This window comes from Arvicola amphibius, chromosome 10, assembly GCF_903992535.2.
Source record: "Arvicola amphibius chromosome 10, mArvAmp1.2, whole genome shotgun sequence".
NCBI lineage: Eukaryota > Metazoa > Chordata > Mammalia > Rodentia > Cricetidae > Arvicola > Arvicola amphibius.
Genome location: NC_052056.1, coordinates 119,745,615 through 119,770,598, shown reverse-complemented (window position 1 = coordinate 119,770,598; position 24,984 = coordinate 119,745,615). Strand labels below are relative to the sequence as shown.

The window sequence follows — 24,984 nt, the reverse complement described above, 5'->3', positions numbered from 1 at the left end:
ACCCCCAGGGCGGGGCCTAAGGGACCAACCAACTGAGTGAGGAACCGAGCGTCAACGTGGCTACTCCGATGGGGCGGGGCCTGAGGGACAGACTAACTAGTGGGGGGGGAGATCTGAGGAATGTACCAAATGAACGGGAATAGAGGCTCAAAGGACGTAATTGCTGTGCAAATATCAAGCTCTGAGGGATGTACCAACTGTTTTGGGAGCCGAATCTAAGGGACACAATAACTGAGCGGGTGGAAGAATTTGAGGAATGTACCAACTATGCAGGGTCGAACCCCCTGAGGGGCGGGCCTAAGGAGGATACCAAGGGGATGGGGTGTGGCCTGCGGAACGTACCATCTGCACGGGGGCGGGGCCGAGGGACGTACCAGCTGCGCAGGGGCGGGCCATCTCTCCTGTTGCCCAGCGCGGGATGCGTGTGGGCGCGTGTCGCTGTGGCGCCGCTGCGCTTGCTGTGCTGTGCTGTGCTGTGCTCTGTGCGGGGGTTTGTGCCGGACCTGGAGCTTGCTGACCAGAGGCCCCTGTAGGAAAATTGCCGAGCACGGAGTTCCGGTGATGCTTGCGCTTTCAGCTTCGTTGGGTGACTGGTGTGCGGTACTCCGCTATTTGGATGGAGCCTGAGTTGTGGTCGGAAAAATGGATTTAATCTGAGAGACTGAACGGGATTATTGGCGAGGACTAGAACGCACTACATTTGCAACGTGCTTTGCACAAGGTAGGCGTGGGGGCGACAGCAGCTTGGGAGCCCCCTTCCCCCCCCACCATAGTTTGTTTTTCTGGTTGGTGCCATCCCCATTTACGCCCGTAGCCGTCCTGTAAATATTTGTTGAGTATACACTGTAGGCTAAAAGTGTGTATCTGTTTAGTCATTAAATATTTGCTGACTGCATTTTCCCGTCTTGTCAACTAGAAAGACAGGAGTGCCTGCTTAGACTGCAGCTTGCACAAACCACGGGGTTCAAACTCAGAGGCCAGGCAATCGTGCAGTTCTACCTGGGAAGTAGAGGGAGGGATCAGAGTTAAAGGTCATTCTTTGCTATAGAACATTGTGAGTTCCAGGCCAGTTTGAGCCACAAGAAACCCTGGGTGGGGGAGGAGCTAGAAAATGATTCATTTTCAAGATGCCCCCTGAATGGTGGCCCCCTTTGAGAAAGACCAGTCCCTTTCCCTCAGCAGAAAAAGGCCCTTTTGCCCTTGGGTTTGAGACTCCAGGTTGCCTCCGTTGCTTATCTGGCCCTTCTGTTCGCTCTCACCGTTTGCACAGGGAGCCCACCCTCTGTCACCCTTGATCACTGACGGCAGCGAGGGTCCTGGTGGAACTGGCCCACTGTGGAATGCAGGCACTCCACCTTCAGCACCGCAGCCCCAGCAGCTACAGGGTCAAGGCCAGGGCGTCCTATGTGGATGAGACCCTGTTTGGCAGCCCTACAGGAACCAGGCCCACTCCACCAGCCTTTGACCCACCCTGGGTACAGAACTGTAACAGATCGAGAGGAGTGGGCCCAGGACCACCGAAGGTCTCTCTGGTCAAGAGAGACTGTGCATCTACCCCCTCCAGGGGCAACACCCCAAACCTCACACCAAGGAAGAAAAACAAATACAGGTAACAGGGTGGGGGTACGCTCCTGTACTAAGGATGGCTTTCTTGGTCTCTTTTCTTGTGATAAAATACTCTCTGCAAAGCATCTTAGGCCAGAAGGGGTTTTTTGTGGTCCGTGTTGCACAGCTGTTGCTATAAGAAGTCACAGCAGTGGGGGCTGGGCCAGCAGGCCACATGCATGCCTGCTCCACCGCACACTGTCTTCCTTTCCTTCGGCCCCAGATCACCCCACCCCCTCTTGTGACACTCCAGGCACACACATGTGGTGCATAGACTTCCATGCATATAAGACACTTGTACTAAAAGGGAGATCCGTCTTAGGCGTACCTACGGGCCAACCTGACTTAGACATCCGTCTCTGCCGCTCTCCTCCCAGGTGATCCCAGATCCTGCCAAGCTGACAACTGAAGCTGACCATCAGAGCCATCAGGCTACCTGGTACAGCCTCTTGTTTACCTGTTGTGTGGCCGTGGGCAGCACCCTGACTTCTCTGAGCCAGTTTACTCAGATAATAGAATGAATGCCCCCCATTAAATGGGAGTGGGGAATATCGGGGCACAGCAGCTAAAAGCTGCGATCGATGTCTTGATCAATGATAGTGTTGGCTGGCAGGTGGCTCAGTGGGTGAAGGCTCCTGTCTCAAAAGCCTGGTGACCTGTGGTTGCTGGAACCTTCATGAAAGCGGAAGGACAGAATGACTCCACAGTGTTGTCCTCTGACCTCCACGCAGGTGCCACAATCTGACCATGCCCACATATCCACATCATACGCACATAGTAATAATAAGTTTAAAATATTTTAAAGGAAATTCTTGGGGGGGTAAACAACTTCAGACAAAAAAAAAAAATTGCATCTCTGCTGAGCTCATGTTGAGTTTTTTGAAAGGTACAGTTGTATTTGGTTATTTTCGTGTGAGGGGCTTGTGTCCTGGTGGAGGCCAAAGGACAGCTTGTAGGAGTCACTTCTTTCTTTTCACCACGCGGATCCTGAGGGCTGAACTCGGTTGTCAGTCTTGGCCACGAGCATCCATACCCGCAGAGCCGTCTTGCTGGTCCAAGCTCCTGTAGAGTTTTGTTGTTCCTAAACAACAGCGCGACGACTGTTTGCGTAGCACTTCACAGACTTAATTGCTCCGTCAGTCCGGAGCAGGGTAGGTTCAGGAGGGTGTCTGTCGTTGGATGCACAGGATTTGAATATGTACGGGTATTCAAAAGGGCTTCTGGAGTGGCTGTAGTTAGGACTCTTGATGGTGGGCTCATATGAGGGTCCCTTTTAGGACTGCTCCCCTCTCCAACATGTCTGTGTCCAGAAGAAGAGAGGGACAAGCCCAAGCTGTTTTGGGCTAATGCCTATTGATGCCTATGAGCCTACTGAAGAGTGTCAGGGGCCAAGGGTGCCAGGCAGACTCCGGATACCTAAGAGCCTCTTGAAAAATGCTGGGCTCCGAGAGTGCCAGGCAGGCTATGGATACCTATGAGCCTATTGAAGCATGTCGGACCCCCGACAGTGCCAGGCAGGCTCCAGCTGCTCCCATAGCTGGTGGGGAGTGGGGTTATAGAGAGCTCTAGTGTGTCATCCCAGGTCACTGTGTTCTTCCCTTTTCTAGGTTGATTGGCCACACCCCCTCCTACTGTGATGAGTCCCTGTTCGGCTCCTGGCCACAGGGCGCCAACAAGGAGGGGTCTCGGACAGCCATAGGGGATACTGCCAAGCTCCGGACCCTTTTCTGGACACCACCAGCCACCCCTAAGGGCGGCCACTCACCTCGCCCCAGGGAGACCCCACTTCGAGCCATTCACCCAGATGGACCCTCCAGGACAGAGCCCAGTGTGGCAACAGGCCCCCAGAAGACGTCCCAGGAGGGGTTAGAAGCTCCTTCCTCTCTGGGGCGGAGACGTTCCCATTCACTCACCCACCTAAGTGTCCCCAGTATGGGTCATCCAGCTTCCAGTGTCCCCCAGACCAATGGACCTTGGAGTCCCTGGCCTTCAACGTCAGGGATGACTGTTCGGAGTCCCTTGGTCACTCCCAGGTCACGGTCAGGCAGAGTTTCAGGGCCAGCTGCCCCTCAACAAGGGGCCACCCACCCCAAGCCAAAGCCTCCTTGGAAATAAGGTTCTCATCCGATAATCCTCTGGCTCACAGCAAGGATTCAGCTCAGGGGCAGTACTATGGAGGCCAGTGTCTCCAGTGCCTCCAAGCACTAGAGAAGCCTCCGTGAGGCTCCATGGTGAGGATGGGCCATGCTTCCCTTTGTCCCCACAAGCTCAGGACTCCCTAGCCGCCTCTGCGGGGTGTTTGGGGTCCTTTGAGATATCTCTCTGGCCATGGCGCAGCCTCTTTCTGCATTGGTGCCAAACCCCACCCAGCTCCCTGCTCAGGATTCAGTTTCTACCGGGGTCTGGGTGCCTCGAGCGAGTTTCCTGGGCTGCATGTGAACCCCGAGGGTGCAACATGGGGGAGACATTTTAATATTCATGTATTTATTCATTCCATATACTAAATGTATTTAGCTCATCAAAGCATAGTGGTGTGTTGCTTTTTCCCCATTAAGTAAAGGTCTCAGTCAGTTTAAACAGAAGAGTTAACAACCAAGGGTGATTTGAGCATGTGACAGATATGAGAATGACTGCTGAGGTCTGAGGACAACCGTCCTGTCTCGTTTTATGACACCATACATGAGTAGGTTGGTGGTTCCTGCCATCTCAGGACACAGTGAGAGTCCTTTGCTAGCAATTGTCTTGCTAGGGGGTGGGGATGTAGCTTGGTGGTAGAATGTTTGCCTAACATACATGAATAGGGCCCTGGGATCAATCCCCAGCAACCTCTTCCCACAACAAAACAGAACAGGACTTAGTGATGACCGAGCTGGAAAAGGCAGCCTGGGACTGGGAGCCTGGCTGTTGGGTGTGCTGCAGTGGGGCCTTGGGCCTCAGAGCTTCTCTGCATGATGACAATGGGGGTCTTGAGCCTCTCCTGGTCCCCCTCCTTCTCTGAGCTTTTCAGGGAGCCCAGGGGGCATCTCACCATTGTCTAGGTGTAGCCAGGCCCAGGGGCATTTGTAATCATGTGCAGAGGTCAGACAGACATGCCTGGGTACAGAGAGACTACACTGCAGCCACAGAGGACGTTAACCTTCTAGAACTTTCACAAGGGAATGGTTAGTCTACCTCCTTTTTTTTCTGTCCATTCCCTTCATGTTGATAGGCACAGGCTAAAAATAGAAGCACATATTCTCCCGTCTACACTAAAGGTCGGCTGGAGCCCAGGGTGATGCCACCAGGTAACTGATACCAGGCCTGGAGTCTGGCTATACCAGGCTGTGGTGTCAGAGCACTTGGGGGTGACAGAATAGGGGCAGCCTGATGGGAGCCACAAAAGGTGGAGGAGGGGGCACTGGAGAGATGACCCAGCAGTTACGAGTGCTTACTGCTCTTCTAGAGGGAGGACCCACATCAGATGGCTCCTAACCACCTATAACTCCAGTTCCAGGGTATCCAGCACCCTCTGACCTTTTCAGGTATCAGACATGCATGTAATGCACACACACACACATTTTAATAAAATGTTTCTGGACCATGATCATGCACGCCTTTAATCCCAGCACTTGGGAGGCAGAGTTGAAGCCAGCCTGGTCTTCAGAGCGAGTTCTAGGACAGCCAATGCTACTCAAAGAAACCCTGTCTCAAAAAGAAAGAAAGAAAGAAAGAAAGAAAGAAAGAAAGAAAGAAAGAAAGAAAGAAAGAAAGAGAAAGAAAGAAAAGAAAAAGAAAAAGAAAAAAATTGGGACTAACATGGTGACTTGTGGGTTAAAAGACCATAACAGCTCTGTCAGGTCAGTTCTGAGTTCAAACGTCAGTACCCTCTTCTAGTGGCTCACAAATATCGGTGGCTGTAGTTCCACCCAGCTCTGGACTTCATGGGCACAACCGCGTAAAGAAAAATAACCCTTTGGTGTTGTTTTTTTCAAGACAGGGTTTCCCCATGTAGCTCTGGCTGTCCTGGAACTCACTTTGTATACCAGGCTAGCCTCAAACTCAGAGATCCTTCTACTTCAGCCTCCCAAGTGGTGGGATTAAAGGCAAGGAATACACCCCCATGCTGGGCTCATGCTTTTTAAAGTGGAGGAAGGAGTCAGCCAGAAGAGGTGGCCTATGCATTTAGAAATCAGAGGAAGGAAGCCAGGCGGTGGTGGCGCACACCTTTAATCCCAGCACTCAGGAGGCACAGGCAGGCGGATCTCTATGAGTTCGAGGCCAACCTGGGTTACAAGAGCTAGTTCCAAGACAGTCTACAAGCCACAGAGAAACCCCGTCTCAAAAACAAACAAACAAACAAACAAATAAAAGTCAAAGGGAGAGCCGGGCGGTGGTGGCCACGCCTTTAATCCCAGCACTGGGGAGGCAGAGGCAGGCAGATCTCTATGAGTTCGAGGCCAACCTGCGTTACAAGAGCTAGTTCCAAGACAGTCTCCAAAAGCTACAGAAGAAACCCTGTCTTGAAAAACCAAAAAAAGGAGGATCACCCTAAGTTCAAGGCCAGTCTGGGCTAAGTAGGAATACTTCATTTCGAAATAACGTTGCAGGACAGCGGCTGCTGCACCATGGAAGACACAGGCCGGAATTCTGGGATAGCAGGGTGATGGGGTCCTTACAGAAAGGGCTGCTCTGTTTCTGTGGGATAGTTCTCAATTTATGAAATTCTAGCAACTAATACTTTTTGAAAATCGTGCAAACAATCTAAAAGCCAAACAGAAAAACGCTGCTGCCTTCCCAATGGTTCATAGCATAGGGGCAAAGCTGTGGGTGGGCAGTCAGTCCCTGAGCAGGCCAGGGCTGCCTGGTGATGATGTCTCCATGGCAACCACAGTAGCTCCTGGGCTGGGACCAGGGCCTCATTTCTCAATGAAGATGTGGAAGGATGGGGGCCCAAAGCTTGCACCATCCTCGGGATGCTGCTCCCATGAGCAACACAGCCTCCTCCCAGGGCAGACATGTATGTTGGAGGGTGAGTCAACAGTGTTGAGAATAGTTTAAATGTTGGTTTGTTTTTAATTTTAGCCATAATCAAAGCCAGGGATGGAAGGGCTGGGACAAAGGGTGGGGGTTGTGGTTCAGATCTGGCAGGGCATGGTTGAAGCTGGGCAGGGGCGGGGCCAGGCCAGGAAGCGGTCACTTCTTCTTGCCTTTGGCCTTGCCCTTGGCTTTCTTCTCCTCTTTGCCCTTCCCCTTGTCTTTGCCTTTTCCCTTTCCGCGCTTCTTCTTCTTGGACCTGAGCATGGAGCGCACGAGGTAGCCCTTCCACACGGCCTGGATAAGTGTGGCGGCCCTTACCATGCGCACCATCTCGCGCTCTGCCTCCACCCGCTTCTTGGAGTTGATCTCACTCTCAGCGCGGATCTGGGCGAACTCCTCCACCAGCACCGCATGCCTCTCTTTCAGCTCCTCCAGCTGCAGCTTCTCCTCCTTGTGGATGCTTTCAAGGTCCTCGAATTCGTCCTAGGCGAGGGGCAGGGCTGGGGATGCAGCACCTGGCATGGCTTCCCATGTTCCCTGTCTTCTGCCCCGGCCAGGTAAGATGCAGGGCCTGTCTGTACCTGGGCTCACTCCAGGAGGGATCCAACTGAACAGATCTCAGGATGGAGGGAAGGACAAGGGCAACAAGGTGTGCAAACCTAGGTGTGCGTGTGTTCTTGTTTAAGTGCACATATTAATGCATGTGGTGCACATATGCGTGTGCCTGTGTGTGTGCGTGCGTGCGTGCGTGTGTGTGTGTGTGTGTGTGTGTGTGTGTGTGTGTGTGTGTGTAGGCTAGAGGTCAACATCAGGTGTCCTCCTCAATCTCTCCACCTTTCTTTCACTGAACCTGGAACTTGCTGATGTCACTGCGCTGGCAAACTCCCAGGATCTGCCTGTCTCTGCCTCCTGGCACTGTGATTATAACTGCACACTGCGGCCTTCAGCTTCTTATGTAGGTGCTGGGGATGGGAACTCGGGTCCTGGTGTTTGCGTGGCAAACATCCTAGAAACTGAGCCAGCTCCCCAGCCGCTGGCCCTAGCATTGAAGTCTAGCTTCTCTGCACCTTTAGGAGATTTTCTTTTAAGCTCCTAGTTTTCCAGACAATTCCCAATATCAGGGCCAGTTTCTGGGATCCCAGCTTCAGTTTGAAAGGTCACTCACAGACACATGGGTTGGAGGCCTGGTCTCCTGCTAGGTGGCGCTGTTGAGAGGCGACTGAATCATGAAAGTGCCAACCTCATCAGTGGGTTAACCAGCTGATGTACTCATCGCTGAACAACAGGAGCGGGCTTTCCGGAAGGAAGTAGTTTCTTGGGGGGTGGGCCCTTGAAAGGTATCTTCTCTTTGGTCTGTGTCTCCCTCCTGTTCTTCCTCCACCCTTCAACCATTTTTTTCCTTCTCCTCGCTCATTCCCAGCCCCTCCATGGTGAACATTTCTGCTCCCCTCTCTGTGACGCTCTTTTCTCAGGCTCAAGGCAGTGGGGTCCAGTGACCACGAACTGTACTCTCCAAAACTCTGAGCCCAAACTTTCCTTCCCTTTCTCAGGTGTTTTATCAGTGCCAGGACACAGAGGATCTCATCCCACAGAGTCAGGACACAGAGGATCTCATTCCACAGAGCCAGGACACAGAGGATCTCACACCACAGAGCCAGGACACAGAGGATCTCATTCCACAGAGCCAGGACACAGTGAGGCCACCACCACTGAGCAGCTTCACAGAGGCTCAGAGCAGAAAGATCTGTCTCGGGTGACCCCAGAGTCCCCCATTCTGTCCTTCATCCCTCTTACTACAATTCACACCAACTTCCTCTTTCTACCCCTTCTTTCCATCAACACCTACTGAGAATCCACCATGGGCAGAGCACTTTGAGGACAAGGACTGAGCTGAGCTGTCAGGGTCCCAGCCAACAAGGGACCTACAAATCTACAAACCCTACAGAGTCCACTGTGGCACTCAGGGGACTCTGTAGGGTTTGTTTTGTAGTACTGGACCCTGTGCACACTAGGCAGGAGCTGAACCACCCAGCTGTGGCCGCACCACACAACCTGTGCTGGGGCCCAAAAATGGGTGCCAGCCTCACAGCTCCTGTATCAGGAGCACGGTGGTCTGGCTGAGAGGGGTCCTGCTTGCCTTTCTCTGACAAGGTGTGGCCTTAAACTGTCTGGTGTGAACTCTCAGCTCTCCAGGCCTGCCAGGTCAGGGCCAGGTGCCGCCTGTGTAAGTGTAAGTGAGTGGGGCCATCCAGGCTCCCACTGCAGGTCAGGACTTATCTAGACCTAGTTCGGGGCTCAGACACATTCAGTAATGGTGTCTCATGAACCCTTCCATCAGGGTCTCAGGACACGCCTTGCAGCCTGTGTTTCTCATGGTCAGATCCAAACTCAAAAAGGTCAGCTGATGTCAGGTGACACAGCTGTGCCTCTCTGCCTTATTCTGGAGCCTGGCACCTTTTAGGCGCTCAGCAAGTGCTTGGTACCAGTAGCAGGGTGGACTCCCCTCTGAACTGGGAGCAGGCAGGGGCTGAGCCAGGCTGGAGGAGGGGACCACATTATTCTGGATAGATCTGGCTTGCAGCAGTTTTGCATGTCTTATGTCCCCTCATCCTGTACCCCCCCCATCGGCTTCCCACCACCCACACCTGGACATGCCATCCTGGGCAGCTCCTGCCCCCTCCCACCCCTCCCAGCCCTCAGGAGGAGCCCTCAACACACCTGCTTCTCGCTCATCTCCATGTCATATTTCTGGATCCAGTTCTCAATTTCAGTCTCCACTTTATATTTTTTCTTAGACAAAAACAAAAAAGTCCAGGGCCAGTAAGTTGGCTCAGTGGGTAGGTAAAGGCGTTTAGGGCTTGAGTTTTATCCCGACCTCACAAGGTGGCATGAGAGAACTGACAGCAGAGCTATCCTCTGACCTCTACACAGGCATTGCAGTGTATGTGTGTGCACACATGCATGCACACGGGCATACACATGCACGCACACCCACACATGCATGCACACACGCACGCATACAGGCATACACACACACACATGCACACCCACACATGCATGCACACACACTCATGCACGCACACAGGCATACATGTGCACACACACGCACACCCACACATGCATGCACACACACTCATACACATACACGCGCACACGTACACACACATGCATATGCACACACACTCATACACGCACGCACGCATATATGCACACACATGCATGCACACACTCATACACACGCACGCATACACGCACACACACATGTATACACACACACATATTTTGTTTTAAAGGGTCAGCTCCCAGCTGGGGATGTGACTCAGAACCTTTGTCTAGCACAAATGAGGCCCTAAGTTTAAAAATTAAATATAATTGGGGCTGGAGAGATGCCACAGCAGTTAAAAGCACTGTTTTTTCTTCCAGAGGACCCAGGTTCAATTTCTAGCATCCACATGATAGCTCACAACCCTCTGTAACTCCGGTTCTAGATCCAACACCCTCTTTTGGCCTGGGAGGGCAGTGCATACATGCGGCACACAGACATATAAACACACACATGTAGGCCAAACATAAAATAAAAACTTAAAGAAAAAGAAAACACTTGGGTCAGGCATTGTAGCACACACCTTTGCTCCCAGCACTAAGGAGGCAAAAGCAGGTGGATCTCTGAGTTTGAAGCCAGCCTGGTCTACATACAGAGTGAATTCCAGGACAGCCAGAGCCTCTCTCAATAAGTAAATAAGAAAACACTTTTTCAGCTGGGCAGTGGTGATACCTGGCTTTAATCCCAGTACTCGGGAGGCACACCTTTAATCTCGGGGGAAAAAAAAGGAAAAATCCCCCTCACACACATAAAGCAGAATGTGATTCTGCCATAGTGAGGAATGAAGCAAGACCCAGCCTCCACCATGGGTGAACTAGGAGATGGCGGTGAGGGAGGGGCCTCACTCCCACCTATGCTTCCCCCCCACCCCTACCAGGAAGTACACCTATCTTGGGCTTTCCTGCTCCTGGGCCAGCCCTGCCCTGCCCCCTCTGCCCCCATGAAACCTCAGGGCACCTTCCTTAGGGCCTGTTCCACCTCACGGTTCTCCATGACCAGATTGTGGTACTGTGTACGAAGTGCCAGAATCTCTTGCTGTATCTTGGCCAGCCTAGCCTGGGAGGCCCGGTAATCCACCTTCTGCTGCTTCTCCGCCTCCTGCTTCGTGCGGAGGATGCTGTTCTCCGAGAACTTGAACACCTGGTGCAGGTGGTTCTTCAGTTCTTGGATCACAAAATTCTCCTTCTCCACCTAGGCAGGGACGAATGACGGTGGGGCCCCATTAATAGCCACATAGTACCTCACAATCACGGGGGCAGCTGGCCTTTGGCTGTGTCCTCCCTTAGAGTTCTGAACCCGCCAGGCTTATGCTCCCCTCCACCTAGGAAAGGGGTCAGCAAATAAAGGCGCAAAGACCAGATCCAGACAGCCATATCTGTCAATAAAGTATTATTGGGACACAGCCCTTTTGTTCTGACACTGTTCATGGCTGCTTCCACACTAAACAGCAGAGTCATGTGGAGAACACTGAGCCCAGGGTGTGTATTGTGTGACCCTTTGGCGATGAGATATAGAGCCAAAAAAAAAAAAAAAAAGGTTGCTGTTGCTCACTAACTAGTCAAGTCGGTGTTGGGGGGTATGCACACACAGGCCCACTTCAAGCTGCCTGCAGAACCTCTGAATATTCAAATATTCAAACCTTTCCATAAAATGAAACACAGCTGTGTTCACAGCTGTAAGGTAGCCTGCTGTACCTCTCTGTACGTGTGCATGGGTGTGCTTGTGTGCACACCCTTGCGTATCAGCCACCTCTCTCTTTCACAGGAGCTTGTTGGCTAGGCTAGGCTGGCCAGCCAATGGTCTGAGGGGAGGGGCCCTCCTGTCTCTGCCTCCCTACTGCTGAGATTACAAAAGTACACTACCATACCAGCTTTTAAAAAAAAGTGGGCTCCGAGGCTCAAACTCAGGTTCCCCAGGCTGTACAGAAGCTTTTATTCACTGAGCCATGCCCAACCCTCTACTTTTCTTGAGCAAGGGTCTCTCTGTGTAGCCTTAGCTGACCTGGAACTTGCTCTGTAGACCAGGTTGGCCTTGAACTCACAACTCACAGAGATCCGCCTGCCTCTGCCTCTGGGATGCTGGGATTAAAGGCGTGCCCCATCACAGCCAATCCTGTACTTCTTTTTTTTTTTTTTTTTTTTGTTTTGTTTTTCGAGACAGGGTTTCTCTGCGGCTTTGGAGCCTGTCCTGGAACTAGCTCTTGTAGACCAGGCTGGTCTCGAACTCACAGAGATCCACCTGCCTCTGCCTCCTGAGTGCTGGGATTAAAGGCGTGCGCCACCACCGCCCGGCCCTGTACTTCTTTTTATAATAATATTTCACTTTTCTTTTGCTTCAATACTCTTGGGTTTCAGATTTCTTTCCTTTCCAGATTTAATATAATTTTAAACCTGTGTGTGTGGATGTGTGCATGAATGCAGGTGCCTGTGGTGTCCAGAAGAGGGCGACATCTCCGGGAGCTGGAGTTACAGGTGTTTGTGAGTTGCTGGACATCAGTGTTGGGGACTGAACCCGACCGCTCTGCTAGAGCAGTATGTACCCGGTGTGATGGCACAGACCTTTAATCCCAGCACTCCAGAGGCACAGGCAGGGGGATCTCTGTGAGCTCCAGGCCAGCCAAGGCTGTATAGTGAACAGTATGCACTTTTAACCACTGAGCCGGCTCTACAACCCCGCCCCCATGTGTCTGATGTTTAACCTGCACAAGACGAAGAACTCACTTAGCTGGTGACAAGACACCTTGGCAGCCCCTGGCTAGGAAAGCCTTCCTCACCTGTCTGGCTCAGTCCCCCTTTCTTTATCCTTCTTGTCTTCGTGGCGGCGTCCCTGGTACTCCTGGTCCAAGTTACTCTCTTGTACCATCCCTTCACAATGTCCCGTCCTTACCCTTCACCATACTTCCAAACAGCAGCCAACTAATTCCTTAATGCCTTCCTCGTGTCCTGTGAGCTGCCCTACTGAAATGCTCGCAACAATCCCTACAGAGTAATTGAAGAGAAAGCTATTTGAATCAATGAGAGAAAACCCAAGTCCCAAAGGGCTTGGCGGCTAGGCCACACCGTTCCTCTCATAACCTGGAGGATGCTGGGAAGTATACCTCTGACTCCTTATTCTTCAGCACCTCTGCCAGCTCAGCCTGGAGGGCGTCAATGACTTCTTGGTTCCTTTCATTCCTCCGGTTGATGTCCTGTATGAATTGGTTCTTCTCCTTCACCTCCATAGGGCTGGTGAGTAGCTTTTCAAAGAGGAAGCCGCGAAGCTCCACCAGGCTGTCCAGGAGGCGCTGGGCCCCAGGGCTTCTGCCTGGTGCCTGTATCTGCAGCAGCGTGGTGACCTGGGAGTCGTTGATCAGGAGCCTCAGGATAGTCTTGGTGGAGTCTCGGAACTGGTGTGTCAGTGGCCACAGACTGGCCTTGCATACCTCTATGGATAGTAGGCGGTCCTGGCACCAGGCTTCCTCAGCTTCCTCCTCTCCCTCCAGCTGCTTCTGTTTCTCCTGAAGGATGCTGGCGCCCTCTAGCAAAACCTGGCCAATGTCCAAATGCTCTCTTATGGCCTTCACCAAGTCTTCAGGGAACATTCCCTCCAGAACCTCTGGGTGGGACTCCACGTAGGACATCAGGGTCACCAGCCCCACTTTTTGTATGGCCTCATCCAGGACTGACATGATTCTCTTGGCTTCAATGGTGCTGAGCTTCGATTTGGATGGGGCCAAGGTCTTCATGGGCTCAACTTGGATTATGTCTGTCCTCAGTGGGATTCTCTGTATGGCCAGGCCATCGTAGGAAGGGGGCATGCTGAAGAGGTCACAGGCCATCTCTGGAGCAGCTGGCTTTGCCCCTATATACCCTGGCACTGAGAAGTCAGCCAAGTCAAGGCTCTCTCGGCTTTCGCAATCAGCAACCCTACAAAGGAAGAAGTGGCTGTTAGGTATGGTGGCCACCGCACAGAACCTGGAAGCTACTTTTAGCTCTTTGGTCTTTGGGGGTTTTGTTTTGATTTGGGTTTTTGCTTGCTTGCTTGTTTGTTTGTTTGTTTGTTTTTTGAGATAGGGTCTCTTCTAGCCTAGTCTGTCCTTAGCGCCGAGGCAGTGCTGGGATTACAGGTACCACCCTGTCAGTCTTACCTTTTAGCATTGCGATGACGTTGGTGCTTGACTGAGCCAGCGGAGTAAAGGGGTTACGGTGGAGGCGCATACACCAGGCAAGAAACAGTCACTGTTTTGAGGCCCTTCACATTACCCTCCTGGCAGACACAGAGAGAGGCCAGCTCTAGGCAGCTGAGGTCACCCAGCAGTGTCCCAGCAGGGAACCACACAGGGGGAAGATGTGAGGGGAGGACTCAGGGGCAGCAGACCCCAGAGGAGTCGAGCGGTAGCTGGAAGTGCTGTCCGAGCAAAGCAGAGCACGGACAATGGCCCTCCCCCACCTGCATTTCCTCCCCATGGCGACCCCGAAGCAGTGGGAAATCAACTCACTGGGTCACAGTGTGCCGGATCAGTAGCCCAGGATCCAGAGGAGGCTGGGACAAGGAACTACAGGTCACAGAATAGGAGGGGACATGGACACAGTAGGACAGGTCACAGAGTAGGGCATGAATAGGACAGGACACAGACAGGGCTGAACAGGCCACAGCCAACAATCGGGCAAAAGCAAGCAGGGTGGGTGACAGTGCACCAGCACAGGTCAGGAGTGTGTGTGTTCAGACGAGTGTAGGTGTGCATGCTCGTGTAGTATGTGCATGTGTATAGGTATGTGCATGTGTGCATAGAGTGTATATAGATGTCCACATATGTGTAGGTGTGTATGTGTGTAGTGTGTACATGTGCATAGAGTGTTAAGTGTAGCTATGTATGTATGTATGTATGTGGGTAAGCATGCGTGGGGATGAGCACATGTGTGTAGTGTGTTTGTATGTATGTGCATGCACATATTAGTCGATATACAGGCCAGAGGTAACCACTGGGTGTCTTCATTTATCCATCTCCTCTTTGTTTGTTGAGTCAGGGCTTCTCACTGAACCTGGACCTCACCAAGCAGGTAGGCTGGCTGTCCAGCGAGCCCCTGGACTCCTCTTCTCCCCACCTCTCCAGTACTGGGATTACAAACTCTACTGGGATTACAAACTCTTGCCAATGTCCTTGACTCTTTTTTTTTCCAGTTTTCAGAGACAGGGTTTCTCTGTATTTTTGGAGCCTGTCCTAGAACTTGCTCTTGTAGACCAGGCTGACCTCAAACTCACAGAGATCCGCCTGCCTCTCCCTCCTAAGTGTTGGGATTAAAGGCATATGTCACCACCGCCTGGCTCATCCTTGGCTTTTTAGTGAGCGCTGGGGACTGAACTTAGCTCATCGTGCTTGTATGGCAGGCACCTTCCCAATGCAGCCCTCTATCTCCCCGACCCCAGCCAGGTGATATTTGAAATTGATTTGAAAACTGGGGAGGAGTGGTAACAATAGCTTCAAAACACAGTTCACAGGAAGTTTCAGGGGAGTGATAGTTGATAAGCCCAGAACTCAGGAAGGGGGATGGCTGAGAGTTCAAGGCCTACCTGAATACAATCTCAAAACTCCAAAAGTAAATTAGTAAATAAATGAAGTTAAACCCAGTGGTGGTGGCGCACGTCTTTAATCCCAGCACTTGGGAGGTAGAGGCAGACAGATCTATGAGTTTCAGGCCAAACTGGTCTAGGACAGCCAGGGCTACACAGAGAAACCCTCTCAAAAAAACCAAAATAAAAACAAACAAACAAATAAATAACTCACCAGGTGTGACAGAGAAGGCCTGTAATGTCAACACTTAGAAGAAAAGAAGAGAAAGAAGGGAAGGAGGAAGAGAGGCCAGACTGCCAGCCCCATTTTCCTGACAAATCAATCCATGTCCTGGACCAGGGGTTCTCAACGTACGGCCTCAACCCCTATGGCTTTGCATATCAGGTGATACTTACATCACAAGGTAGAAGGTCTGTCTGACAACTGCCTCAGAAAACCCTGGCGACATCAGAAATATTTCATTGGCAAGCTGGTTGTGGTGGTACACACCTTTAACCCCAGCAATCAGAAGGCAGATGCAAGCAGATCTCTGAGTTTGGTCTACAGAGTGAGTTCCAGGACAGTCAGGGCTACATAGTGAGATCCTGTCTCAAACAAAACAAAGCAAAAATTCCTGTGGCTTTGGTAGCACAGTGGCTGTGGCAGGAACTTGGATTCCAGTCCTTGCTGGGGGCGGGGCCTGGCTCCCTTTGCTGTAACACAGGAATCCTTGGGTTCAATGGGACATGGCCAGTCTTAAACAAAACAGCTAATATTATATTGTAGGCCGAGGGAAACCGAAGTGTGAGTCTGGAACACCATGATGTCATGTATGACATCTCCATGTTCAGCCTGACCCTTCTTCATGACCCATGCCCTGCTGACCAGCTCTGATGCCCCCACATGGACCTGACTAATTGTTCACCATCTTTCCCTTCTCCAAAGACGTGCCTGCCAACAGAAGCGAGGGCTTGTCAGGTTTGTTCCGCTGACTAGGGGAGCCGGAAAGCGTATGTGGAGGGGAGGACAGAGACTCACTCTTGCACTCCACCAGTTCTCTGCTAGGGGACAGTGGCACTAATGTCTCTGCTCAAGTTTGTGTTCTTGTCAAGTAAAGGCACCCAAGTTTCCCTCAGAAAACACAGTCTCTCCCCCGTCATAAGCATTTGCTGTGGTTTGCACAGAACCCCACAGGTTTATGTGTTAAAGCGCTGGTCCCCAGCCCATTTGGCCACAGCTGTCAGAGGTGATGGGACCTTCCTTTAAGAGGTGCGGCAGTGGTAGTGCACACCTTTAATCCCAGCACTTGTGAGGCAGAGGCAGGCGGGTCTCTGTGAGTTCGAGGCCAGCCTGGTTTACAGAGCAAGCTCTAGGACAAGCTCTGAAGCTAAGGCTCTTCCAAAGAGAGAAACCCTGTCTTAGGGAGAAAAAAAAAGAGGTGGGGCCCGGAGGGGAGGTTGTTGGGGTTTTCTTTTTTCGGGGGTGGGTGAATGTTGAGACAGAGTCTTACTATGTAGCCCTGGCTGGCCTGAAAGTCACTATGTGGAACAAAATGGCCTTGAACTCACAGAGATCCTCCTGCTTCTGCCTCTGGTTCCTGAGTATTGGGATTAAAAGGCCTGAGTAGCCATATCTATCACACCTGGATGGCGCAAGGTTCTTTGGTGACTAGCGCTGTGCCCTTGAAGGGGACACTCACACTGTCCCTCTGTCTCGTTCTCCCTTCCCCCTTTCCTCTCTCTCTCTCCAAACTAATTGGAAGTGAGCGGCTCCTTTCTCACGGGCTCTGCTATGATCTGATGCACGGACCCACCACAGCCTCCCAAACAGCAGAGCCACCAACCTCAGCCCAGACCAGCACTGCACGTCGTTCACCTCAGGGACTTTGCCATGGAGAGAGCCAACTAACAGCAGTTGTGGGACTACCCATCAAACAGTGCTATCCGCTGAGCAGCAGGGACTTTGGCTGAGGGGAACCCACAGGGATAGGAAGTGCCCAGCTCCAGGCTCCTTCCTGAAGACCTACTAATCCAGATGCTGAAGGTGGCAAGGGACTTTCTTGGCTTCTGTTATTTGTGGTCAGAGAGAATGAGCTGATCAAATACTCAAAGAGCCTTAGGTGGTCAAACAGCGTAGGAGCTGATGTTGACGGTCACAGGGACCCAGAGAAAGATGGAGGGGATGAAGTGCTAGGCAGAGCCACAGAAGACTATCTTTAGCTCCTCAAGCCACAGGCAGCTAAGCAACTGGATAAGTCTCCAATATGTCTAAGGCAGAGAAGAGAGGCACCAGACCTGCTGTGAAGGACGGGAGGCTCCTGGGCCAGAGTCAGAACCTCTTCAAGGCTGCAGACCCAGCCCAAAGCGGTGCCGTCCTGCTTCCTTGGGCCTCATTCCCACTTCCTGCTCTCTCATCTGCAGAGTGAGTTCCCCAGGGGCCTTTTCCTGACTACAGAGTGGTCTGGGCCCTCTGAGGATGAAGGGTACCTGCCCCGAGGCCACAGGATGAATGAAGGAAGGTGTTGGATGGACAGGACACATTTTTCCACGCTGTCCTCAGAGTTCTCCAGGCATTAATCAAAACACCCAGGATTCCTGGGAGACAAAGGCTGGAAACTCAGAGGGGAATGTTTCCAATTTGCTTTCAGTCAAATCGCCTCTTTTGCTTGAAAGGGCAAGCTTGTTTTCTCTGATTACCAAGATGCCCATCAGTTCCTGACAGCTCATTTGGGTAAACAGGGGACGGGGAAGGTGTGGGGAAAGGGGTGAATGATGATGCCAGCGAAAATTACCCGATAATCTTTTCCTTGAATTCTAATGAGTGTTTCGTGTCCTTTTTGATGGCATCAACCTTCATATTGAAATCATTGTCAACCCGGCCTCCCCTTTTTAAGATTCCTGCCCTGAGAGTCAAGCAGGGCTGCAGAAGCACCAGGCTTTCATTGTCATGAATTCTATCGATTTATCTTTATCATGCAAATGTGCCCCCGCTTCATTCAAATAGGCATGTTGGAGATTTATTACTGTGCTCACTCTCCCCCACCCCGCCCAACACACACACACACACACACACACACACACACACACACACACAGAGAGAGAGAGAGAGAGAGAGAGAGAGAGAGAGAAGACGAAAGAAACCTGTGACTCCTTTACAGACCCAGTGCTGGCTGTGGGAAGGTAGGGGAAAGATGTCTTGGTGTCTTGGTTTAAGGCTCCTTTTTGTAACAGTGGCCAATGTTAGAACTTACCTATGTAAATATACCCATGGTTCCAGCTCTCTGGAGATGGGGGCAGGAGGATCAGAAGTTCATGACCATCCTGGGCTACACAGTGAGTTGAAGGCCATCCTGAGCTACATAGGGAGACTATGTCTCAAAAAACCAAACCAGAACAAAACAAAAACCAGGGAGTACTTTCTATGGATGAGTTCCTTTGGTCCTTATATCCCTACAAGGCAATTTCACAGACAAGAAAGGGAGTTGAGAGCGCTATAGGAGTCTAGTCAAGTCATGACAAAAACTTCCATCCATGGCTGGTGAGTTAGGTCAGGGGGTAAAAATGCTTGCTACCAAAGCTGAGGACCTGAGTTCAATCCCCAGAACCTATACTGTAAAGAGAAAACCAACTTCTGAGAGCTGTCCTTGACCTCCACACGCGTGCAGTGGCATGCCAGCACTCACACACATGCATCATGCACGCACGCGCGCGCGCGCACACACACACACACACACACACACACACACACAAAATAATTAGTAGCAGAAGAAAACTTTTATCCTAAGCAACTATCACGTGGTAGCTGCTCAGTAAACACATGGGTGCTGGTGAATGAGGAGACAATGGCCCCGCCTCCTCACCACTTCCTGCAGGATGATGCAGATACAGTACTGAATTCACAAGCCGGCTCCATTAAGGCCAGACAACAGTGTCATCAGGTTTGGTTTTTGTTTGCCTGACGGGACCTCACTAATTGCCCAGTCTGGCCTTGACCACACGATACCCTGCCTTAGCCTCCCAAGTAGTTGGAAACTGAATTTTGTAGATTATATTTGGTCCTGAAGGCCCCTGGGATGGGTTGTGGCAATGGAGCTGGAGGTAGGCCTGCCAGTAGGTAGGATCTCAGCTGTGGCCAGAGACAGCTGGTGCTTCAGAGACAGGTCAGTGGCCAGTCACAATTGGGGATAGATGTTCACACTGCTCTTTGCTGCGGTCAACCTTCTGCAGCTTGGGACAGAACTTGGCATGGTCACCTGACCTTCTACAGGCTCCAAAGTGAAAAGGAAAGCCAGGGGCTCACTGTGTGGTAATCGAATTCACTTGGGGCCCAGTCACTGTGGCTCCCACCCAGCCATATGTGTTTGGATAAGCTAACCAACCTCTCTAAGGTTTGGCAGCCCCCCTGTAAAATGGGGACTTGACAGGGGACTTTACAGAACTCGTGTGAACATAATACTGTCAAACATGTCCAGCTTTTATGATTTTTATTACTAACACTGAAATGACAGGTGAGAGCTACAGAGGTGGCTCAGGGGCTAAGAGTACCTGTTGCATTTGCAGAGGACCAGGGTTTGGTTCTAAGCACACACACGGGGGCTCATAATCATGCATAGCTATTGTTCCAAGGGATCTTGTGCCCTCTTCAGGCCTCTGATAGTACTGCACACGATGTACATAACATTCAGGCAAAACAATCCTATGCATTAAAAAGAAAACAAACCTAGAAAGAAAGAAACCCTAAAGTATGATTATGACACATCATTCTATAGACTGAACAGAGCAGGTGCAGAGGCAGGAAGATTCTGGGGGCGTTAAGCCCCAGGTTTAGAGAAAAACCCACCTCGAAGGAACAGTCGGAGAACTACAGAGGACACATCCTCTTCTGGCCTCCATGTCAGATGTTTTGAATTCCTTTCTTGGTCACGGTACGCTTTAAAAATGTGCACTTCTGGTCACACATGACTGCACAGTGAATTACTGTGGTGTTTCAGAAAGAGTGGTGCATCTGTTTAGCATGTGTGAGTTCTATCACAGCACTAACACACAGGCACACACACGTACACACATACATGCACACACATAAAAACACTAAGTAAATGAAATAGAATTTAAAATATAGGCCAGAAGCTGGAGTAGGGTGGGGTGTGGTGGCAAACACCTTTAATCCCAGCACTCGGGAGGCAGAGATAGGCAGATCTCTGTGAGTTCGAAGTCTACAGAACGAGTTCCAGGACAGCTAGGGCTACACAGAGAAACCCTGTTACCCTGTCTCAACACACACACACACACACACACACACACACACACATAATACAGTCTAGAGAGATGGCTCAGTCTGTAAAATACTCGCTGCTCAAATCTGAAGTTCTCTAACACAAATGTAAAAGCAGGTGTGATACACAGAATAAAAATAAAACTCTTCATCTTTAAAAAATATTAATTACCAGAGTGTAAAAGATCAATATAATTAACACATGTAGGAAGCACAGATTTAGTTTTTGCCTGGAGTTTTGATGCTGGAAATTGAAAAAACTCAAGGCCTCATATGTTCAGCACAGCCAGTGCCACCCAGCTGCATCTCGAGCTTGCATTATTCTTTTTCTTTTAATTTATTTAAGTTTATTTTATGTTCATTGTGGTTTTGCCTGCATGTATGTCTGTATGAGGGTGTCAGATCCCCTGGAACAGGAGTTATAGACAGTTGTGAGCTGCCATGTGGGTATAGGTAGTGGACTGGGGGTCCTCTGGAAGAGCAGCCAGTGCTCTTAGCCATCTCTCCAGCCCGAGCCTGCATTATTTTTTTTTAATATTTATTTCTTTATTTATTTTGTATACAATATTCTGTCTGTGTGTATGCCTCCAGGCCAGAAGAGGGCACCAGACCCCATTACAGATGGTTGTGAGCCACCATGTGGTTGCTGGGAATTGAACTCAGGACCTTTGGAAGAGCAGGCAATGCTCTTAACCTCTGAGCCATCTCTCCAGCCCCTGCATTATTCTTTTATAATTAAATGTGTGCTAAGAAATTTTAGAAGAAAAATACATTTCTTTGTTAACTAAAAGAAAAATGTCACCTGCATTTGAAAGCATTAGAGTTAAAATATTTTCCTTGGCTGTAGGATCTAACCTCATTGCTGTAATAAAAGCTGAGGTCCAAAGATACTTTCCCCTGATGCTCTGTTTCAAATGTTCTTGATTTTTTAATCACTTTTAATTCTAAAAACACTAACTAGGACTTCAAAGGAAAAATGTGGGAGGGGGTATGTGCATATAAGTGCAGGTGTCTGTGGGGCCTGAAGAGGGCGCTGGATCACCTGGAGGTGGAGTTGCAGGTAGTTGCAAACCACTTGATGTGGGTGTTGTTACCTGAGGCTCCTCTGCAAAAAGTAGTGTGTACTCTTAATGAACAAGACATCTCTATAGCCCCCCACTTCAAAAGGCAGCATTTTCCTGCTGTTCAGGCTGCCTCCACTATCCACAACAAGCACTCAATAAACCCATGTTAAATATGCGAGTATTTTTGCTATGGGCCAAAAAAAATGTCCTTGGAAATGTTTTGACGGAAAGAGTTACGGCAGAATGAGTCATGTCGGGGGAAGCCGCAGTTAGCTGAGCAGTCACTGTGTGGCTGTGCCCATGGCAACTCTTCATTGCCTCATCTCAATCTTCCCAAGAAATTCTTCTTCCTTGCCAGAATGCACAAGGAAATCACGTCTTAAATATATGAGCGAAATTTTAAAGTTAACATCAAAGACAAAATTCTGTGTGCAATCAAAATAACCAGAGTGGAGAGATGGCTTGGGGTCTAATGGCACTGGCTGCTCTCCCAGAGGACTCAGGCTCAGTTCCTAGCCTACACACAGTGGCTCACAACCACCTGTCACTCCAGCTCCAGCAGATCCAATGCCCACTTCTGGCCTCCTCAGTTACGGCACACAGCACACATGTTGTGCACATACATACATGTAGGCCTCACACATACACATGCAATAAAAATAAACATTTACTTTTTTTTTTTAAGAGTGTGTCTGGCTCTTTCAGAGGACCTGAGTTCAGTTCAAGGCTCGAGGGAATCTAAACCTCTTTCCTGGACCCTCAAGAATGTACTCCACCTACGCAAAAAGCAAGTCTTCAATAAACAAATAACAATTAAAAAAAACTAATTAGGCTAGGTGCGGTGGCTCATGCCTTTAATCCTGGCACTCGGAGGCAGAGGCAGGCGGATCTCTGTAAGTCCCAGGCCAACCAACGCTACACAGTGAGACCCCTTCTTAAACACAAACAACAAACGCTTAATTTAAGCATGCACTAAAGTGGGATCTGCACCGAGCAAGCTCACCTTATAGGGGTCTTTAGAGTGGACAGTGGGTGCCTAACAGACCAACTCACGTTCTTCCTTCAGCTAAGTTTCAGTCGGATGTCTGCATAAATGGTACCACTGAGGGATGAGGGGCGGAGCCATGAAAGACAGGTGGACAGGACAGCAGAAAGGACTACCAAAACGAGGATGTCAGTGGTCCTTGCAGGAGGCCTAAAGGAGGTCTGGGCCGAGGCGGGTAGGGTAGTGAGGTCCTGGAACTAAACGGACAGGCAGTGGGGCGCGGACCCCTGTGGGAGTCACTGGACAGCGCGCCCATGTAGCGCACACGACATGCAATTCCGGGACTTCCCCGCTGTCACTCACCGGCTCCTCAAACTGTAAGTTTTTCTGCCCACAGTTAACCATCTCGGCGACCCCCGTGTTGCTAGGTTACGCGCCAATCTTAGAAGGCGGGACTCTGTGTTTGACGGGCCTCTTTTTTCACCATTCAACTTCTACTAGGGCTGTTTTGGCTCCACCTTCTGAACGATGACCAATCAAAACTACCGTCTCTCTGACGTTCCGCCAATGGAAAGACCCAGGATTCCTGTTGGTTAAGAGAGTAGGGCGGGGAAAGGGGTGGTGCTTCTACGCCCCGCCCTCCCCTTTGGGAGGAGACAGGTGAGTGACGTTCAGATTACCCTGTCAAATTACATTGCGGTCTCTCTGGCTGCCAATGGCCCGTGGCGGGGGGCCGTCGGGCGGGGCCTGCGGGCTTGAGTGACAGGAGTCGGCGGATGCAAGGGCTGGCGCAGCTGCCGCTGTGGCAGCGGTGAGGCGGCGTTGGCGGCTGCGGCGGCTCCGCTGTCGGGATATTGGCAGCGGCAGCTGCGTGCTGAGCTGCGCTCTGCAGACACGGTGCATGGTGCGGGATTCCGGGACGGCGCGTGTAAGAATCCGAGGGGGGTGCCGGCTTGGCGCGAGGACAGGGTCAGGGTTCAGAGGGCGCTGAGGAGGGGCTGAGACTGGGGCTGGGCGCTCCCGACGCCCGAGGGACCTGGGGAGGTTGCCCGCGTGCGTCTACCCCAACACATTCACTTCTTTCTGCACCTTTTTTCTTTGCCTCGACTTCCTGGGGCGACCCGGAGCGCGACGGGGAGCGCGGGGAACAGGCGCCTCCCGCGCGACCCTTCTCCCTTTCCCATCCCTTCCCGCTCACCTCCCGGCTGCGACCCTCTTGTGACCCGGCTGGGGACTCCTACTTGGGTCAACCTGACTCAGGGGACAGATAGCGAGATGGCAGCTAACTCTGATCCCGGGACCTTCCTCCAGGAGTGACCTTTCCCCAGGGGTGACCCTCTGGGTCCTCTCTAGAGTGAGAACCTAAGTCTGCCGAAGGGCAGGACCGGAGGAGCCCCGAGTTCTGCCTCTGAGTCTGCCGTGTGACCTTGGGCAGTTTCCTTCTCTCTGGGCCTCATTTCTTTCTCTTTGAAAAGTCGTAGGTTCGGTGGGAGGAGGATGGCAACTTCAAGGCTCTCCAAGACTGGACAGGGATATCCCTGTTTCAGAAGACAAAAACAAGAAAGTGATTGGTGGATTTCACTTAAGTGGCATGCAGTTTCTAGGAATAAAGTGGGAAATGTCTCTGTTCGTGCCACCTGCTTTCCAGTCGGCCGGATGGAACTTGTGGGCCTCATCTAAAAAGTGGGACTCTTGCTTTACCGAGGGCAGAGCTGTTGAGAGGGAGCCAGGAGGCTGTTTCCTGTGGGTGGGGTCTCAGCTGTGCACTGTAGATATTAGTGGCCTCTTTTGGACTCCCTCGAGATCATTCCCAAGTTGTGACGCCGGAAATATTTGTAGACAGTGGGGACAGAGTCACATCAGGCGAGAGCCACTGAGGTATGGCGAGAATGGAGTCATGTCCAGCAGTTAAAATGGAAAACCTACTAGCTAGGAGGACGCTGGTGACAAAAATGAGGAACCTTTATGAGTGGGGAGGGTTTCTTGCCTTCCAAATAAATAGGAGAGAGTGCTCTGTCAGAGCCGTCTCGTGGTGTCAAGGAAGTGTGGTCGCCTAATCTCTCTACCATGGAGTGTGTTAGATGGGTGAGCTCAACCAGTACAAGACGCTGGGGGAAGAGAAAGTTAAGCCAGATTTCAAAACACAGCACAGTTCTTTTAGACAGTCAAACAATTGTTATCTTGTGGTAGTTTCCCTTCTGTCTCTGCCCTTGTGGAGATCTAAAAGCAAAATAAATCCCCAAGGGTGGAGGAAAAGGAAACAAAACAAATCAGACTCTACTCCCGGGAAGTTTGCTGAGCAGAGAGTTAGTTGTGTGCCTAGCTGACTGCAGTGTGGGTGTCATGTTTATCTCTCCTGCTGCCCTCAGTTTGAAAGAAACCTGCTGTTTGTGTCTGTGGATGCTCCCAT

General features: G+C 51.1%; 2 protein-coding genes across 2 annotated transcripts; one reads left to right on the top strand and one right to left on the bottom strand.

Annotated features, from left to right (window-relative positions):
• Positions 1–379: 379 nt before the first annotated feature.
• Rita1 (RBPJ interacting and tubulin associated 1) lies at positions 380–4,128 on the top strand. Its single transcript, XM_038345870.2, has 3 exons — positions 380–721; positions 1,271–1,609; positions 3,213–4,128. Exons 2-3 carry the CDS (start codon positions 1,341–1,343, stop codon positions 3,718–3,720), a joined length of 777 nt encoding a protein of 258 aa, XP_038201798.1. The 5' UTR covers positions 380–721; positions 1,271–1,340; the 3' UTR covers positions 3,721–4,128.
• Positions 4,129–6,777: 2,649 nt separating this feature from the next.
• On the bottom strand, positions 6,778–23,004 carry Iqcd (IQ motif containing D). The gene is made up of 5 exons (XM_038344536.1): positions 22,938–23,004; positions 12,822–13,629; positions 10,682–10,915; positions 9,340–9,411; positions 6,778–7,104 (listed from the first exon to the last, which is right to left on the bottom strand). The coding sequence occupies exons 2-5, from the start codon at positions 13,539–13,541 to the stop codon at positions 6,778–6,780; spliced, it is 1,353 nt and encodes a 450-aa protein (XP_038200464.1). The 5' UTR covers positions 13,542–13,629; positions 22,938–23,004.
• Positions 23,005–24,984: the final 1,980 nt, after the last annotated feature.